This window comes from Poeciliopsis prolifica, unplaced genomic scaffold, assembly GCF_027474105.1.
Source record: "Poeciliopsis prolifica strain line A6 unplaced genomic scaffold, Auburn_PproV2 SCAFFOLD046, whole genome shotgun sequence".
Lineage (NCBI taxonomy): Eukaryota > Metazoa > Chordata > Actinopteri > Cyprinodontiformes > Poeciliidae > Poeciliopsis > Poeciliopsis prolifica.
Window position 1 is genome coordinate 1,329,378 of NW_026562421.1, and position 19,018 is coordinate 1,348,395.

At 37.1% G+C, this 19,018-nt stretch overlaps 2 protein-coding genes across 2 annotated transcripts in view; one reads left to right on the forward strand and one right to left on the reverse strand.

The window, feature by feature from the left end:
* Nucleotides 1-944: 944 nt before the first annotated feature.
* On the forward strand, nucleotides 945-9,232 carry olfml3a (olfactomedin-like 3a). Its single transcript, XM_055056897.1, has 3 exons — nucleotides 945-1,251; nucleotides 4,664-4,973; nucleotides 7,542-9,232. Exons 1-3 carry the CDS (start codon nucleotides 1,141-1,143, stop codon nucleotides 8,324-8,326), a joined length of 1,206 nt encoding a protein of 401 aa, XP_054912872.1. The 5' UTR covers nucleotides 945-1,140; the 3' UTR covers nucleotides 8,327-9,232.
* An 892-nt stretch (nucleotides 9,233-10,124) lies between these two features.
* syt6a (synaptotagmin VIa) overlaps nucleotides 10,125-19,018 on the reverse strand; it is a 77,007-nt gene continuing 68,113 nt past the window's right edge. Inside the window, exons 4-7 of the mRNA XM_055056898.1 lie at nucleotides 17,224-17,344; nucleotides 16,138-16,309; nucleotides 14,773-14,923; nucleotides 10,125-13,924 (exon numbers count right to left, since the gene is read on the reverse strand). Coding sequence (XP_054912873.1) covers nucleotides 13,853-13,924; nucleotides 14,773-14,923; nucleotides 16,138-16,309; nucleotides 17,224-17,344 — 516 coding nt within the window. The 3' untranslated portion in view covers nucleotides 10,125-13,852. The remainder of the gene's footprint in view (nucleotides 13,925-14,772; nucleotides 14,924-16,137; nucleotides 16,310-17,223; nucleotides 17,345-19,018) is intronic.

Here is a 19,018-nt window from a genome sequence, read left to right on the forward strand (position 1 = left end):
GCAATTTATATTATTCTATTCATTTAGCTTTATATTCACAAACAACACCTGGATGAACCTGATGGCCACTGACTCTTCTAAAGTTACCAGTCATCAAAATAGTGAACATTGTGCGATGCTGAGAATAAGAATGGACAGTCAATCTTTCCTATTTCCAGTAGCCAGCCACACATTAGTTCCAATACTTTTTTGTGTGCTTTTTTAAAATCAAAAACACTTTTTTGTTCACAAGAAAAACATCCAATCATGTTCTCATCCATCTCTTTGTATTTTACAGAGATATTTCTCCAAAGGTTCTTTTTGTAATAAGTTTTACAATTATTTGTCTGCCTTGAAAAACAATGGAAATAAAGATTCTGATGGTTTTACATTATACATTTTTAATAATATTACATTTTTCTTTCTAAATTATGGTGATTTTTGCCCTTAAATTCTCTTTTGCAACTTTCCTGAAACCTAATCTTCATTCTCGACAATGCAATAACAAGGAAAGGTGACTATTTGCATCAGAATAACATTGGTCTTTGGGTTATTGCAAAGTCCTAGACTTTTCTGTCCTAGTAATGTTTATGTTGTGCTATTGTCATAAGGTTATTTGATGGAACAACGTTTTTCAGCCATATTTGTCACAATATGACAAATAAAATTTCACTTGAAAATAACATGTCAGTTTAGAAAAAAATGGAAAAAGTGTTGTCTGTGAAATGAATCAGGAATATAAGGCATTCAAGACAAACCAAGTGAAAGAATGAGCTGTATGTCATACATATTTTTTGCATGCTCAAGCCAACATGTACACCTGAAACAGTACCACATGAAACAAGCCCATATGTACAAATTGAGTCCACTTTCCTTAGGAAAGAGCAGGCTAAGCGGCACAAAGCTCCTCCCTGAGAGTTTGTGAAAACATTCCAGCAAAGTCAGAGCGGTCAAAGAATCGGAAACCCTCAGAGTGGCCTCCTACTTTCTCTATCATTCTCACCTTTTTCCACAGTTCTTCTGTTATGGCACATTGTGTTTAGACATTGTGCGACCAGTATAGACGGTTTAGCAGTGGAACACGGCAGAGAGAGAAACCTGAGGAGTCCTCTCCAATCTGTGAAGACAAAGAAACTCAGATGTCCCACTGATCGGCTCACAATGAAGCCGCTGTTCGTCCTCCTCGTTTCCTGTGCCTGGACTTTAATTGGAGCCCAGAATTACTACCAGGCACTGATGGATTATCTGGAGAACAGATTGTTGGCCATTGAGGTAAGAAACAAGCCCCCTTTTTAAAATGACTTTTGACAAATGACTCTCTTTAAGTGGCAGCAGAGATTTCTCTGCAGTCATTAAAAATTAGAAACACCAGTTGATAACCTTCTCCTCCTCCTTTTATTCGAGTTTAATGTCCTAACTCATGCAAACTAATTAATGCAATCTCTGGCAGGCTCATCAACTTCCCTGGAGGCTTTGGGAGAAATAACAGTTCATGCATGCATAGCTCTCCTTCTCATGCAACAGGCAGCTTCTGTCCGGCAGTATTACAACATATTCCACGTCTAAAACAATGACACAATATTAATGAGTACAATCTCGACCTTTGCTGGTGTTGCATCAAACATGCTGGCAGTCTAATAGAGTCTGCTCTGCCAAGGTAAAATGAAGCTCTGCAACGATGAGCAGCCTCGGGGTGAGGATCCGATTACAAAGAGTTTAAAAGTGAGGTTACATGCAGCAGTATGTCAGAAATAAGAGAAGGCTCAGTTTGTGTGAGGGAAGACTTGATGTGTGCTGAGTGTGATATGAAACACAAGAGGATTATATGTCAGCCACTCTTACAACCCATTGGCTGTTGTACTTTGAGAAAGCCTCTGGGAACACCAGTCAAGTGTTGTGGGGTTTGTGTGGCTAGCCAACATCTGAAGTACGAATATCCAAGTCCGGCTACTGAGCAGAGAGCGGTTCATTGTCTGATTTCAAACAACTCACAAAAACCTCACATTTAAAAAGCAACATTAATGCATTAGATTTGACTGGGGCATGTACAATGCAAAAGTATTCACACCATTTCCTCATTGTGTCACAGTGCAGTTTTCAATATATTTCACTTGACTTTTTGATGCAAAGAAAAAGTATCAAAAAACTGTAAGATGGTATAAATTTGGAATTCAGATTTACGCTTTACACTGCAATTTCAGTTGCACGTCCATCCATTAATCTGGAGTACCCTGATGGATCCCATCCATCCATATGCAAAGTCCATGCAGAAAAACCTTTGGCTCGGATTCAAACCCAGGACTTTCTATTGCGTTACCTCTGGCTCCACCATGTGTGCAGTTTCACGTTTTTCTGGATACGTCTCTACCAGCTCTGTGCATTTAAAAACAGAATTTGGCTTTGCTCTCATTTCAAAACAATGCACTGCTTTGACTTAGTCTATTTCATAAATTCACACTGAAATACATTAAAGTTTATGGTTCAAATGTCCAAAACCACTTCTGCAAACCCGCACTTGCATTTATAGAGGTTTATATATTCTGCTTATCTTTCAAAATACTCTTCAAATGAACATTGGCAAATATGACTGTGATGCAAAAATACATTATCTATGTACAACAGTTAAGCTCCTGGCATTTTTCTTTTAAAATACTTTCAGTGACTATCTGCTGCCTTCTCCTTTTGTATAAAACTGGCAGTTCATTCGAATCTTTAAATGTGTTTTCCCTTCCAGTCGACAGCAGGCCGACAGCGAGCTAAGGTGGAAAATGAAACCTGAGGAAATAATAATAAAAAAAAAATGACAGAGATTGCAGTTATTACGTCTTCCCCTGAATTACTTACTTGTCACTCTCATTGTGTCAATGTCTGTGTGAGGAACCACATCACTGTATTGCATTTGAGACGGCGATGATGTTTGGTAGATTGGAAATAGAAACTTCCAACAATGGGAGATTTATTTTAGGAAGCGAGACGAGGAGTGAAAAAAGGTGGCACTGGTGCCAAAGACGTTCAGGTGAATGCTAAGGTTCCTAAGACACTTGAAGGCCTCTGTTACAGAATTAGAAAACAATTTTGTAGCATGAATTGAGCCTTTTCTACAAATATGGAAAATGAAAACAGATAGGTAGCTAGTTTGAAGCCAGTTGCTTTTACAAGCCTGTTATAGCCATTCAAAGCAGATTTTGAAGAAGAACTTATGGAAAAACGTATAAAATGAAGAATGCAATTTCCGATTGCATTCTTAATCATAAACGTTTCCTTTTTGGCTTCGTAAGAGCCACAGTGGCAGGCCAAAGCTGGAGATTGAGACCCCTGGGCTAAAATCACGCTGGTAATTTTGTCTCAATCTCTTTAAGTGTTACAGATGCTCTTCGAAAAACGTGGTGGATCATAAAATATATTGTGATGATTCATTTCCCCTCTTGAAGATTAGAAAACTTTGACAGATGTTAAAATATATTAGATAGTAAAATTAGTACAGGTTGTCCATCCAAATGTTTACTGCCTTAAGTCTGAGAAACTACAAAGACAACCTGTGCCATGTGATGGAATACAGTCAACAGTGGCTGTATGTGATTAAATGTCTTTTTTGATGTGGAATAGAGAAAAGTTGAAGAGAAACAGTCCTTTTTCTGTTATCAATGTGCAGCAAGGGTTTAAACCTGGGATCTACAATCTTTAAAATTTAAAGAGTTAAATAAATAAATAAATAAATAAAGCTTCATTACAGCCACAAATGTTATATGACATTTAAAAAAAAGGCAACTTCTAATCTACCCCAGGAAATTTGCTGTCAGTTTTATAGAGCCACTATTTCATTTTTTATTGTCAGCCTTTAAAATAAAGAAAGGCATCAATCTTTAGTAAAATGAGAATAGATACTTCCTTCTGCAGTGTTCATATTTGGAGAAATATCAACAGACTTTATAATTTAAAAATATTATATGCATCCTTATTTTGTTAATGAAGGTATTAGTTCTGCTGGGAGATTATATAAAAAAGGGACAGTATTATGAAAAGTCTACTTTGTGTTGTCTCCCTCCCCCGTAACTCTCCCACTCAGCAATTAGTAAATACTTAGTGGAACTGCACATTTGCTGAGCTTATTACCCAGGCTACTTCTCAGTGCAAAGTTGGTAAAAATGTTGTTAAATGGTTAAAAGAAGAGCGATGCTGTGATGACTTCCTGAAGGTGGAGTTTCAGAAGAAACTGGAGTTTTTGAAGAGACAGAGGCCCAATTTCAAGGCATGAATTTACAAAGTCAAATTTATTTTAAGTAATATTATATACAAATAGCATTTTTATAACCACTGAAGATAACACTCACTGGATAGTGCTGTAAAATGATGCGATGTGCCTAGAAAATACACAATACTGCCTTCTTAACTTAACAAGACATTTTTCCCATGTTATAAAACTAGAAAAACTAGAAATCTTTCATCAAGATTAAGGAATTCCTGACTTAAAAAATCTATCTTATGTCTTGCTGAAAAGTTTCTTGTAAATTAGTTTTGTCTTATTTCAAGGACACTAAGATATCTGTACTAGAATCTAGACTAAAAATACTTGTTTTTATTTTATGTTTTTGCAAACTGTCAGATTGGCAAACCTGAACACAAAAGATAAACCTTCCCCTGCTGTGCAGTCTAACATTTACATTGCTCTCCTCCTTACTCACAGGACCGCATGCAGCTGTGGCATGAACAAGCCCATCAATACCGCACAGAGATGCTGGATTTTAAAAAGCTAACATCAGAGGCCATGACAGGGATAAAAAATGACCACAGCATGATGTTCAAAGACCTGAAAGGTGCTTCTGCTCGAGTGGACCTTGTGGAGAGGGAAATGGACTATGTGGAGACCCAGAATTCTCCACGGGCTTGTGCGAACAAGGCTGAAAAAGTGTTGGAGCAGGAGGCCTGGGGTCTGCAGGAGAGAGATGAGGTGGAGGAGGAGGAGGATTGGGAGGAGCTGCAGTCCAGAGTCTCTGGTGAGTTTTAAGAAGTATGCTCATACTTCAGCCAAACAACCTCTAGAGCTATTCAATCTTTCAAATTTATTCACGGCAAGAAGCCTAGAAGAGTCAAAACCCATCGAGGAGTTGTACTTTGTATTGCCCACATTACACATCCCACAGGCATCACATCAAACATTTTACAAGGTTGCTGTCTTGGAAAAGTTATACCTCTGGAAAACAGAGACAAACACGACACCATAACAAGTGCTTCTGAGTCTGTGTGGAGTCATGTTTCCCAGCCAAAGAGTGGTCATATGCAAGTCTTTCATTTCTGCACAAATACTCTTCTGTTTGAGGAAGGTATTAATCATCATAATCTTCGGATCCAAAGATATGCTGCTACAATAAGGTTTTCATTCAAGGAATTAAAGCTAGTTTAAATCATGATAAAGAAGGTTGAGAGAAGGGCTTTGAATTTCTACGAATATCTACGCAAAAGCAGTTTTACCTCTTGAACCTTTCCATATTTTGTCATGCAGAAACTATTTGATTGTAATGGAACTTTACGATAGACTAACATAAAACAGTACATATTTGTGAAGTGAAGGGAAATGATGAATGGTTCAACAAATAAAAGTTTGGAGGGTATGCTTATCCCAGAAACACCTTTTGCAGCAGTTTCAACTGCAAATCCAGCTTCACATTGCTAGAGACAAAAGAAATATTGCCCCATTTTCTTTTTAAAATAGTTCAGTAAGATTGGATGAGGAGTAATTCTCAGATCACACTTTGAATTGGACTGAAGTTTGGATTTTCACTGACTGACTAATATATGCACATAAGTTACCTGTATTTAACCAGGAATGTCTTATTGAGATTAAAAATCTCCTTTTCAGGCGAAACCTGGATAAAAATGGCACAGCAAATTAAAACTACTGATACTAAAACTCTACTAAAATGCAATATGGATAATTAAGGAATAAAAATAATAACTTTGAACAAATGAATAGGTTTATTGTTCTAGGTCTGTCGTAAAAAATCCCAATTAAAGTTTGTGATTGTAATTTAATAAAAACGTTGAAAGGTTTAAGTAGTATGAATATTTTTTCAAAGCATTGTACTTCTTCAAAGATCTGTGATGTTTTTCAATTTAATGTGTGCTAAATGAATAATTCAATTACTTTTTATTTAATATTTTATTTAAATCCCAAACCAAATGAAGAAATATTGATTCTTTTAAGACACCAACTGAGTTAATAGCAAAATCAATAAGACATAATAAAAGGATTATGCATGAATATCACCAAGCCTCCATTCAGAATTATAATGCTGACATTTCATTTCATGTCTGTTAAAGACTGAAGTCCAGGAATGAGAAATCCCTCTCTATTACTTTTTATTTGCTGTCAGTAACCGCAGAAGGACAGAAAACTGCCCTGAGGTCAGCGGCGCTGCTCTCCATGCTCATGCTTACAGATATGAGCTTTGTACATAGAGACCCATTGTGAATGTCTGTGAAGTGATCCGGAACAATCTTTTCTCCATAGAAGAGCCAGTTCAGATATGGAAACTTAATCCTGATGTGGCTCCGGGACAAATGAGGGCGAGGATGGGTGACGGTCGGTGACGACTGCTGGGAATTTTCTTTTCTTTTTTGTGGTTCTTCAGAGAAAGTATTGTGTAATGATAGTTTCTTTTACAGACACATATTTCATCTGTCTATGAGCTGTGCTCAAGCTTCATCTCATGATGAGTTTGGGTCTAATTTTGCCCCGACTTTGAACTTGACCCAGTTCTGAGAACTAGAGCCAAGATATCAGTGGCTGCAGGCTGGAAACCCACGTTTCCTTTTGAGAAACGGCACTTCTCCTCATCCAGACAGACAGCTGGAGTCTAAATTCGTTCTTTATTATAATGGGAACATCATCTGTTGGCCATGCCTCCTGGTACATCTTGTAAAAATGTGTAAAACTACTTAATGCAAATCCATTTTTGTTGAAGTATCATAAGACTAGAGTAACTGGTTAACATGACTGCATTCATCACAGGTGTCACAATTATTTCTGCTCAGAATAGTCTTTTTAAAATAAATATAACTGAATCATTTCTCAATCGTTTTACAATGTAATGTTTTTTGTTGTAAAGAAAGTCTAAAAGAATGCCTGATTAGTTACCATTCTTTTATATTTCTAAATTTGTGAAATATCTGCATTGGTGCCTTTTTCCTATTTCTCCTGTTTTCAAATTATGCAGCAACCTCTTCTTTCACAGCAATTTCAGCAATTTCAGTTTTTTAGTGCCACAGGACGTAGACTGCTATACCTGTTTTATGATAACACTGTATCTGTAAAGAACAGTTGGGGTGATAAAGTCTATCTGCCTAACGGTTGAAATGCCCAAACTTTGCAACATCGCAGCTGTGCAGCCAGCGGCTCCTTTCATTCCATAATCTCATTACAAGCGGTGCAAGTAAGATGAATATGAAGCAGAAGAAGAATGGTTGTAAACACATGCTCACTGTTTTTGTATGTTCCTGTTAAAGCAAAAATCCTAATCCTCTTCATTGTGGCTACTTGTTTTTTTTTTTTTTTTCACCTTCAGACTGTATGGAAATCATCTCTGGCATCAGATCTGTGAAGATCCTAAAAAGAATAGGAAGCCCCAAGGGAATGTGGACCAGAGATCCCAAATCCTCCAAGCTTTACGTCTTCAATGGCACATCAGGAGACACGGTCTACGAGTTCAAATCTGTCCGTGACTTTTCCAGATCCCTGGGAGTGGCTGGGAGCAGGATGATCCACCTTCCCTCTAAGTGGACTGGTCCTGGAAGTGCTGTTTATAACGGCTATTTGTATTACATTAATCAGGAAACTGATACAGATGTGCAGGTGGTTAAATTTGACCTGATTAGCGGTTCAGTGACAGACATCGCTATGTTCCCCATGGAGAGGTATGCCAGTCTTTACACTCTTAATCCTGAGACTGTTGCAGACCTTGCAGTCGACGATGAGGGCTTGTGGCTTCTTTTCACCCCCACCGACAGTGAACCAAACATTAGCCTCGCTAAGATGGACACTTCCACGCTTGACATAGAACAAATCTGGGACACCCGGTGCCCACGGGGGAATGCAGAGGCTGCTTTTGTAGTGTGCGGGACAGTCTATGTCGTTTACAACACCCGCATGGCCAGTCGATCTCGAGTTCAGTGTGTGTTTGACGTGAATGACATGATGCTAACTGAAGAGGCTCCTCTGCTTTACTTCCCCAGGAGATACGGAGCTCATGCCAGTCTGAAGTACAACCCTGAGGAGAATCAGCTTTATGGCTGGGATGACGGCTACCAAATAATTTACAGACTCACTATAAAGACAAAATTCTTAGCTTGACAGAAGGGAAATAGGTTCATGTTTGCAAAACTAAAGGACAGTAGCAGTGAATTTCTTCTATCCATTCACATAGATTTGCGTTGAGAAGAATAATGCATGTTCATATTTTCTAAATATGGTTGCAGTGCTACGGAAGCTGTAAAGGTGACATATTATGCTTCCTTGAATAGTTTAGAACAGGTGTACTGGCTAAACAAATCTTGTTCATTACATTTTTTTGCACAAAGTCAATCTTCGATATATGAGATTTTAGTCTGATCACTTCTGTTTATTTCAAGCTCTTTTCACGTGTGAACTAGGGCTGCTCCAACTTAGATGCTCAATTACACAACCCTATATCTTTTAAAAGCAGAAGTGGAGCTTCCTGTACAATCAACAAGAATGCAGCAAGTTGTTTCTGAAACAAAACACTTGTCTTTTCCAGCAGCCATTGTACTGTGCATAAAACCAGCTGGCCAAACATCCTTGGTGCCATTAAATATTTGACTGTGGAGAAATTTCCACTGGGTCTTCTTTACCAGAATTGTCTTAGTCAGCCATGTTGAATGGAAAATAGATCCAGACTAAATTCATTCAATTAAGTAATTTTACCCCTCTAAATGTGAGCTTACCAGTGCACTTTGAGTCTGTGTCCACCTTCAAAACCCAAGTGCTTGTGAGCTTTGGCACACAAACTGATGGCCAAACAGTGCAAACATGATATCACTTTTGTTGGCTATTCTTAGTGACTACTTCTCTGTTTAGTGTTAACACAGAGGACATTTGGAAGAAGTTGATCTAAGTGTCTACTTTGATGTATAACGGATATGTACAGTAAAGTCAAAGAAAACAGAAATATATGTTGTCATAGTTGGCTCATATTTACTGTGAAATGCATAGAAGTTAATAAAATTCTCTTCCACTTTCTGTTTCTTCTACAAAATAAAAATGTGTGTGAAGTTACATAAATTATTTTTTTTCAGTTAGAGCTCATATGTGGTGAGGCGTGCTGTGGTGCCTTATGGGATAGCATGACCCAGGTTTGGAGGCTACGAGTCGTCGACGCAGCCATTTTAAGTTTGATTCCCAGACCTGGCAATATTTGCCGCATGTTTTCCCCCCTCCCCTTAACCCCTTCCTGTCAGTTTACTTTCATCTAAGGGACACAAGAGTTCACAAAAACATGAACTCAAAAAAAGAGTTCATGAATGAAAAAAAAGTGAAAAAATATGAAATAAACGTCAGTTTATGTCTGTTTGAACGATGTGTGTGTCCAGTTGACTGTTTTTTTTAGTTGAGGGGATTTTATTGTAATCCATGAAGGGGCCCAGAAGAAAATCTGTGGGAGCCACTGCCTTAGCCTGAGATCAAATGACACTACAATATTATATGCATAGTAAGAAAATTATGAAAGACACACAGTTGTGAAATTATGAATGAAGGCAATAACAGTCTTAGTGGTAAATAGCAAATAGTTTTCAGATTCCTAAGCATTTTGTTCTTGCCATTGTCTAGTGCTATTTTTATTGCATGAGTTAAATGGAAAGAGAGCAAAAACTTATCTTACATTTTTTGTCATAACATGGTTTAGTTCGTCATTTTAAATGTTCAATTACTCTGTGCACATGGAAAGTGCACAAAGATTCCCTCTGAATGGAGAGACCTCCTGAGAATGAACAAGCTCCCATGTTGACCATGTTCAGCCAGTTCGTTAACCCGCTGCGAATGTTTGCATTTTTCTCTCAGAAACCTGTTTCACAGAAGCCCCTTTCTTTTTGTATAAGTCTTTTAATCAAAGAAAAAGAAATCATGTCACGCCCCATGGGAAAAAGCATATCAAGCTATTTTCCTGATAATCGAGTTTTTTTTTGAGAAATGAAAACTGGTTTCATTTCCTTGTATTTCAGTTTGACTTTATTACATACTGGATCACTGAATTTATCTAGAACCCATTTGTCTTAACCAACATCTCTATTATTACAAATACAAAATGTTTCATAAAAAATTTAAACCTTAGAGCTATTTTAACATTTGGAAAGGATTACAAGATCATATCAACAAACAGTACAATATTAGGCAAAGCTAGAAGGTCTTAAAACAGTCCATAAACTGAGGCAATTGACCAAACAGGTTCCACCGACGATGAAAACACATCACATCAGAGAAATATGACCATCATAAAATACATTGTTCTGTTTTTTTTTTAAAAAGGAGCAGAAACAACACAATAATTCACTCACTTGTTTAGATAGTAGAAATCTGATAATGCCATTAGTCTAAAGAAGAACTTCAACATTCAAATAACTGAATTACAGCAGCGTGTTGATGCTATGGTAGAATACGTCAAGCATGAACAATGCACCGACTCGTTCTTGCTCGAACAAGTGCCAATTGGAGAAATGCCACCGTTTTGTTGATGCTGACCTGTCCGCCCAACAGCTTCCCCCGCTCTGTCATCTTAGGCTTTCGGTTTAACACCAAGGTGCCAAACGACTTGCTACAGGTAAATTTATCCGCTACGGAAATGTCTAAAACAGACTTTTCTGGGTCTGCTGAATCCATCTGCTTGTGTATTCATGTCTGCCTCCGATTTTCCCATGACATACTCTGTGGCACAAAGTAAAATGCATCTGTACAAACTGTAATCTGTGATTGATGTTAAGCTGCTGTCCTGCCAGGTATCATCTCCAGATTGCAGCTTCTCATATTGTGTTCCAGATGTGTTAATAAGGAGCTTGACATCAATTACTGCATCTGGAGGCTCAAACTGAAACTCAAACAAACTGAATCGGGACGCTACCGGAAATTGGACCTGAATAACATGTTTTGGTAAAAACAAACATGTTTATGATTTTTTTTTTTTAAACAATGTCTGAGAACACAAAACAGAAAATCTCACAATGTCATGATCATTTACAATAATAATTTCAGTATTACAACATGAAACAATCATAAACTGATACAAATACAAGATAAATGTGCTTTTATCTTACAATTGTAATGTTTTTAGAATTCACTGCCTTTTATGTTTGCTAACAAAAGACTCCGTCGCAATAACAATAAATCAAATTACATAGTGAGCAGACGCTGCGGCAGATGGTTGTATGCAGAATCTAAAAATGAAAGTGAAGACTGTGATTTTCCGATATGAGTCGCTGCCCGATGTGAGTCACTAACATGAAGAAGGTGAGCTACAACCACACTTTATGCTACTCTTTCTATTCTAAATAGATTTTGAAAACTTTTCTACAGATGTGAATAAACAATGTATTTTGCTGTTCATCTCTAAAAGTTGCAAATCTACAAGTTGTAGTAGTTATTTTGGGATATAATGTAGTTATACCTGTATTTTTTCAATTTTTTAAATTTAAAAACAGTACTTTCAATACATAACATTTTATATGATAAGTATTTAAAGCAAATGCATATGTCTTCTAGATGGAAAGACAGAACAAAACAATCTGTCAAATAAGTAAAAATGTGTACAGTTACTTTTATTAAAAACACAAAAGTAAGAATTATGCTTTCTGCTATACCTTTGGTCAATTGCTGGATTCAAAAGAATTCATCAATGGGGAAAGCTGGGAAAAACTCAATTAATTGTATGAAATCTTTTTAGAGAGGCTTAAAATCATATGAAGAGTATTATTGAAATATCTTTCACTGTTTTGGAAATGTAACTTTAAAAAAACCCCTGAACAGTAATTGTTTTTACTGGAAAGATCGGCCATATTGTTTTCATGTTGTGAAGATTTAAGATTATTTTCTTATCAGGCAACTGGGATATGTGCAACTTCTATTAGATAGTGAAACCTTAAATGTGACTCAAATTGGGGAGAGACCTACATCACATAACAGATTTTGCAGGCTACTGTAAGTACATTAACACTAGCAGAAATAGAAATGTTTACAGAAAGTTTTAATGCCAAACAAGGAAGACAGAAACATCAATGTGAAACGGTTAAACAAAAACATACTTGCTTACCCTTTAGAGTTCAAAAAAGTTCCCAATTTCATATAATAGTAACAATATAGAGCTCTTTCCAAAACACCAAACGACAAGAGCTAATGTTGATAATCTCATTAGCTACTGTTGCTAGCTAGGATAAAAGAAAAGCAGAAAAGTTCCACTCTATTTGGTTTGGTATAACTGAATTTTGTTCTCTAAAGCATACTATATATAATTTACTGCTAATTCACCTACATAGAGCAAATTTATTATTTAGCGAAAAAATAAACAGAAAAATGTGGCATTTGAAAAAGAAAAAAGGGAATATTATCACTTTATTTTTATCTTTTGTTTCTTTAATCATGATCACAAACCACAAAAAATATCACAAAACCTCAAAATATTTTTTTTTTAAATTCTACTTATGTTCTCAGTTTATATTTTTTTAATTTAGAAAAGGAAAACAAACAGCAGAGCACCTGTACATAAATATATTTACATCCACCAAAATAAGTAACAAAAATAAACCTAACAAGGAGACAAAAGTGCTTGTTTGTAGTGTATTTTGGAAGAAAATCAAGCATTTCTGTTTTGTTTTGGAAGAAACTGAACACCAAGGTGATAAAAAGGTTCCGGTGTTAAAAGTGTGCTTCAAAGTCCCTGTTGATGGAGATCTTTGCACCTCTCTTCATTAACAGCTTCACTTCTTCTAACACACAGCATTTTAATAGTTATTTTTAACAGTGTCAGACTCCTGTGCCTTCGTGGCGTTTGTAAGTTCCCTGAACTTTCAAACTGCAGTGGAAACCAAGTTGCTCAACTCTGAATTTCTGTTGCCTTGTTTCGTTTTTCTTTTCAGATTTTGAAAGCTACACTGAAAAGATACTTGAGGTTTCAGCCTGGCCCTTCCTCTCATAAATAAAACAGACATCTTAAGTTTTAATGAAATAGATAGTATTTTAAACTAAATACATTTTAAAGCTAATTATATGTATATATATAAATAATTTAAAAAAGGAATAATATATGTTAATTCAGGACTGCAAAAATAAACATGAGTGAGCCATAGACTTCTAAAACAGCTTGTTTTTAAAATCATCTCTTTTTTTCCTTTCTTTGCGATGCATGTGCTCAGCTTCCCTTTGTGAGACATCTGCTGCTTTCATGGAGTGATATCCAACAGGGCTTTTTCCTTCAAAGAGACTCCATGGCTCATAGTTAAAACCTCTGTTTGTCCAGGTCCATAGTGATACCAACAAGCTCGATTTACCTAAGCTTGGACAAATCAACAATCAATGTCTGCAGACAGGATTTCCAGCCAATCTCCTAGAAAACAATGCTAGCTTCAGGCCATCACACCAGCCACGTTGAGAAAAGTTTGAGCTTCTCTTAGCTGACAGACAGACAGTCCTAGTTCAGTACTTGGGAGTGCTCTGGGACTAGATTTGAGGAAGTGAAGAGCTTGGGAGTGAGAAATAGAGAGAGCGGGAGAAGGGAGAGACAGTGGGATTGTGTTTCTCCTCAACCACATAGACAGGAAGTGGATCAAGAGGAGGGAGGAAGCCCCTTCTGGGCTGTTGGGTCACAGGTAGCTCATCTCAGGGACTAGCAGGGGGCCTCGGTGAGGGGCAGGAGCCCTGGCTGTCAAAGCTGGCAGTTCTCGCCTTCCACTGTGGGACACACAAAACACAAGACTGTCATCCATTTGGCATACGCACTTCTGTTACAGAGCAAACTGAGAGGTGCTTCAAAAACAAAATGTGCTGTGAAAAAATAAAACTATATTTTTCACCTAAAATCAAGGAACTTTGTTGTCATTATTTACAGCAACTAGTTACATTTTCTCTGTTAAATTTGCTGGAGCAACCTTTTGAAAAAAACTACTTTTATCCCTAATTTACACTACAAGAGGCTCTATTGTGCTATGGTAAATACGCATCCATTATAGTGTATGAGAGCATTTACACTGAGTCCGCATGGTGTCACACTTCTGCAGAACCGATTCTGTTTTGACCTGACACCAGAGTAAATCTTCAAAGATCACCTTGCTCCCAACAGGAAAATACATGGGCACAATATTTGTATTTTCAAAATAATTCACCAAGAAGGGAAAATACATTAAATTGGAAGTGAAGAACTAGAGGATTTTATGACACCACTCATCATTTTTACTACTTTCTTTATCAAAAGTTCTGATTTTCCATGCATGCTTCTTGAAGCACTTATGCAGAATGGAGAAGAGACACAAGTAGTATAAATTGGGCTGCTCTGGAATGGCTGCAGTTCACTTGCAAATTGCAGAGTGGAGTTGGATACTACATAGCAGCTTATATTTTTGATTTAATATATTTATTTATTAAGAAAATAACTGATGCAAAAGACATGGCGTGTACAAATACTCAACCCAGCTTTTGGCTTGAGATGTACCAGATGGTGAAGATTTGTCCATCAATGGGCGCTTGATCCGACAAGTGGAAATCTCCACTTCTTCCATTAGAGCCCCGAGGATCTTACTCACCTCCTTCTCAGATTTCTTGGACTCCACAAGGGGATGCCAGTGTGCAATAGGCTTCCGTGGATAAGCCAGCATTTCATTCCAGTGGTCCCTGCCAAGTCCCTCAGCATGGCTTCCAACCCTCATCACACCAATGATCTCATTATGACCCACCCTGCGGAGGCACAAGCACGTAATATGGAGAATCAATCTGATTTAACTCAAAGCAACATCTCATACATGCCATTTTTTATAATTGCGTGAGGACCATTTTGTAATCAAAGGAGACACAATTCTGATTGCCCATCCCCTTTCAACTGATGCAGCTGGTTGTCTCTGTGGCATTTACCCTGACTTGATCTGAAGGCATTACAGCTGATGTTTGTTAACAATTTAGTAAACAGTGGATAAATTTAGACTTTCTTTTAATCTAAAAATCCTCATATTATTAAGACAACATGATTGGATCCCATTAGGATTGTAGAATGTAAATAAAACATAAAGAACTAGGAATCTAATTCTGCAGGTATCCTCTCCTTTTAACAAAAAAAGGAACAGGAAAAGAAAAATACCCACAATTTGACCTTTAACGTGCACGTTCTCATTCTGTCAGCTGTCTGCACTGCAGCCGTTCTTTTCACATTGCTTGGACAGAGTCACATTCTATAAACACAAAGCACCATATTGCACTTCTTTTGCGCTTATCTTTATCTAAAGAATATAATTTCAGTGTTTGCTACAGCAAATTGTAATTACCTACCCCGCAGATTCTTACATCTACATAGTGTGCCTAGTCCAATTTGTCTAGTTTGTTATGATATATTTACTCTGTGTGATGTTTCTCTCTGCATGACAAGCAGTGTAGTGAGAAAGAATTGCCTCTTAAAGATTTTTTGTTTTTATTTTTATCTCCAACCTAAATGCTTCAGATTAGCATGTACATTTTATATTAGTGGTAATAATTTTGCAAATGATTCATCTCTGGTTGCAGCATTAACTGCCGTCGACCATCGGTGATAACTGGGAATTTATTTTTTGCATCCATGTGAAGGAGTTTTGGTTTATTCTCCCTTAAAGAATTGAGTTCATTGAAAGCCACTCCAGGATCTATGAACATGAGCAGGAGAGCTCACTCTGATTTCAGTCCAGACTTTGACTAGGTTGATTTTAAAGAGCGGAAAGTGTATTTTTACATAGGGTCAGACTGGTTGCAAACTGGATAGCTTTTGTGAAAATGAAATCTGAATTTATAAATGTGTTTTGCATTTATACAGGTTGTATTTGTCCAATATTAACATTTTCTGCAAGAGGCAACTATTAAATCTCTTAATTAATTCTAAATCCCCAATTAAAAATACGACTAATCACTTGAGCTCTACACTAACGTACAAATCATAATCCATCACAGAGATGTGCAGGCTGACGTGGTCCATGCTGTCTGGAGGGATGTCGAAGATGATGGCCTCGTTGTAGGTGGGATTCAGGGTGTTCTTTTTAATGCTCGTTTTCTTCTTTTTCAAACGTCTGCCGTCACAAATGAGCGATACTTTGACATAGGGATCTAATAAGAAGAAGAAAAGAAGAGAAGACAATGAAACTCATCATGTTTGTACATCCTCCCACTTATTGAACTCATTTTCCCTCCAGTAGAGCAGTACCAATCTGAGATCATTGTTTAAGAAGATAAAGCTTCAATGTTTGCTGTCAACAAAGAAGCATTCCCTTCCAGATTTCATAAACTAGTGCGTGAGTGTTTCTACTCAAACAGGAAGGCAGTGCTGGAGGACCTGGCATCAGTAACATGCATAAAAGTGACTCATCACCATGCGTAAACAAAATGGATGTGAGAGCCAAAGATAACTTCCAAATAGCATCACTGAGAAAGCTTTCAGAATGCTGATTTCTCTCTTCATTTCAGTGATAAATCACTTCATGCCAGGTTTTAGTCATTTGTAAGCTGCTCCGGATCTATAAACAGTTGGACATGCCGGAAGGCACAATACAATAGATTTGGGTTTACAATGCACAGACTGAAATAATGGCAGACAGCTAAAGCTCTGATAACTCGGGGGAATTAAAATAGTGAGTCACATCAAAAGCTGTGAAATGTCATTAAATGTGTGAGAGAAAAAGTACCACATTCATCCTAAATAACACCTGAACTCTGGCATTTAAAGCACAATAAATGTCACATTTTACAAGTGATATCCCAATCGAAGGGGAAGGTTTAATAGAGAAGTAGGAAGGCAGTCTATTAAAATAAAAGATTGTCTGAAACTATTTGCTGACAAATTTTCAATCTTGCAGGTGCAGAGTATTAATAACTGCTGAAATAATCAGAAATCACCCATGCAGACCATCTTCCACGGCTTCTTCATCCTCCCTGACATGCCTACAAATGGGTATTCAGAAGAGGACCGTTCTTTTTGACTCACTGTCACTGTAAGTGAATCATACAAAGAGAACACGGCTCACCAGAATACCCGGTGATATCCATGGCCTTGAGGTTCCTGCACTTGATGACGGTTAGTGTGAGTCTGCCAGCGGTGGGCAGGTAGCAGAGTGAAAACATAATCTCCCCAAGGTCAACGCTTTCCTGTCAGAACAAAACAGAAAGAGAAAAAAAAACTATTTTACTTTCAGCCCTCAAGTTTTCTTCACATTGCGTGGATTTGACAAATTATTTGAAGAATTCTTTTATATATTGGATTTTACAGCAGCTTTCACCTAAATTTTAACTTTTCATATAATAATTTACTTTCGGGATTTACATTATCCTAATAAACTCTGCGTACCCCTGTACTTTAATCACGTTTAGTCACATTACAGCCATGAACTTATCTATGGTCAATTTCCACTTTTTTTTTTTTTCCCATTGGCAAGTTGATTTTAAAAACATATAATAAATACAAGAATAAAAACCACAAAATAACACCATGGAGTAGGAAATGCATAAAATAACTTTACACATTTGAATATAATCAATGTTGACAGTTTTGGCTTTCCAAGACCCATGTAGTTTTTTCAGATGCCTTTTGAATGAAATGAGAAGTGAAACATCCCTTTGTAATGGAAGATTTTGTAATATGCTCCTCAGCCCTCTTCTGCTTTAGGCATTTCTGTATAGTATCATCATGATATTGGTCAAGCTGCTCTCCTATAAACTTCTACAGAGCTGAATAACAGCAGGGGAGAGCTCCTAGATCCTAGATCCTATCTAAGTGTTACTTCCCCAACGTAGATCTTATCTGCCCTCTTTAGCATCAGAGAACATCCTCCTTTCCTTAACAATAGTCAAATGGCCAGACCATCTGTGTTGGACTGCACAGAATCCGTAGTACATTACAATCTGGGATTCGCACCTATAGTCCAACCAAGTCTCTCTTCTCTGGCCAGAACCTATATAAGGAAGCCAGAAACACTGTTGATCAGAGCAGACTTGACAGACTTCTTTGACTCTGTATTTCTGTTCGCACCTTGCAAAGTTTTAATAAATTTATTATTTCTTCTCATCACTTAGCAAAAAAATAAATAAAAAGGCAAAAAATTACAAACGAAATTAATTTTTTAGTGAAGGATTACTGCTAAATAAAGAGGATTTTATTCTGTTTTAGTCTACATATCTAAATAAGAATAAAAGGTAAGGGCACTTTCTAGTCATACTGACAAGTGAATAAACATTGGGCAAAAATAGATTTGTTATATTTTAGCTGTGATGACGGCTAAGGCAGAAACATGGTGAGCAAATGATTTTCATAACAACTCAGAAATCAGGACCAGACTGGAAATTGCAACAGCAGCCTGTAGACTACAGATGAGCTGATGATAAAGCAACTGAACCAAAGAGTATTTATAATGGGCAGTTTAATTACTGAATGCTGCCCAGGTGAGTAAGTGAACAAATCAGGAACAGTTGTGAAAGATTTTAGCTGAAATTCCTAGGGATCATGACGTTTCTACGCATTTGAAACTCATGCATTCATTTGGATAATGAGAATGGAGACTGCAACACAGTGACACAACAGGAATCAACAAATTAAAATTGAAGGACCTCAAGGAACTCAAGCAGTATTAAGCCTTTTCTCACAATAAGCTGCAATGAAGAAAAACAAAACAAGTTTGTTGAATAGCTACAATCAGTCAGATTATTGTCTGTTTTTTGGGTCACATGCTGTCGTTTATGGCAAGATGTCTCCACTTAAAAATTAGGTAATTATTAGAGACGACTACAAATGCAAACTCATTTGTGTAAACTCTCAAAGATGACATA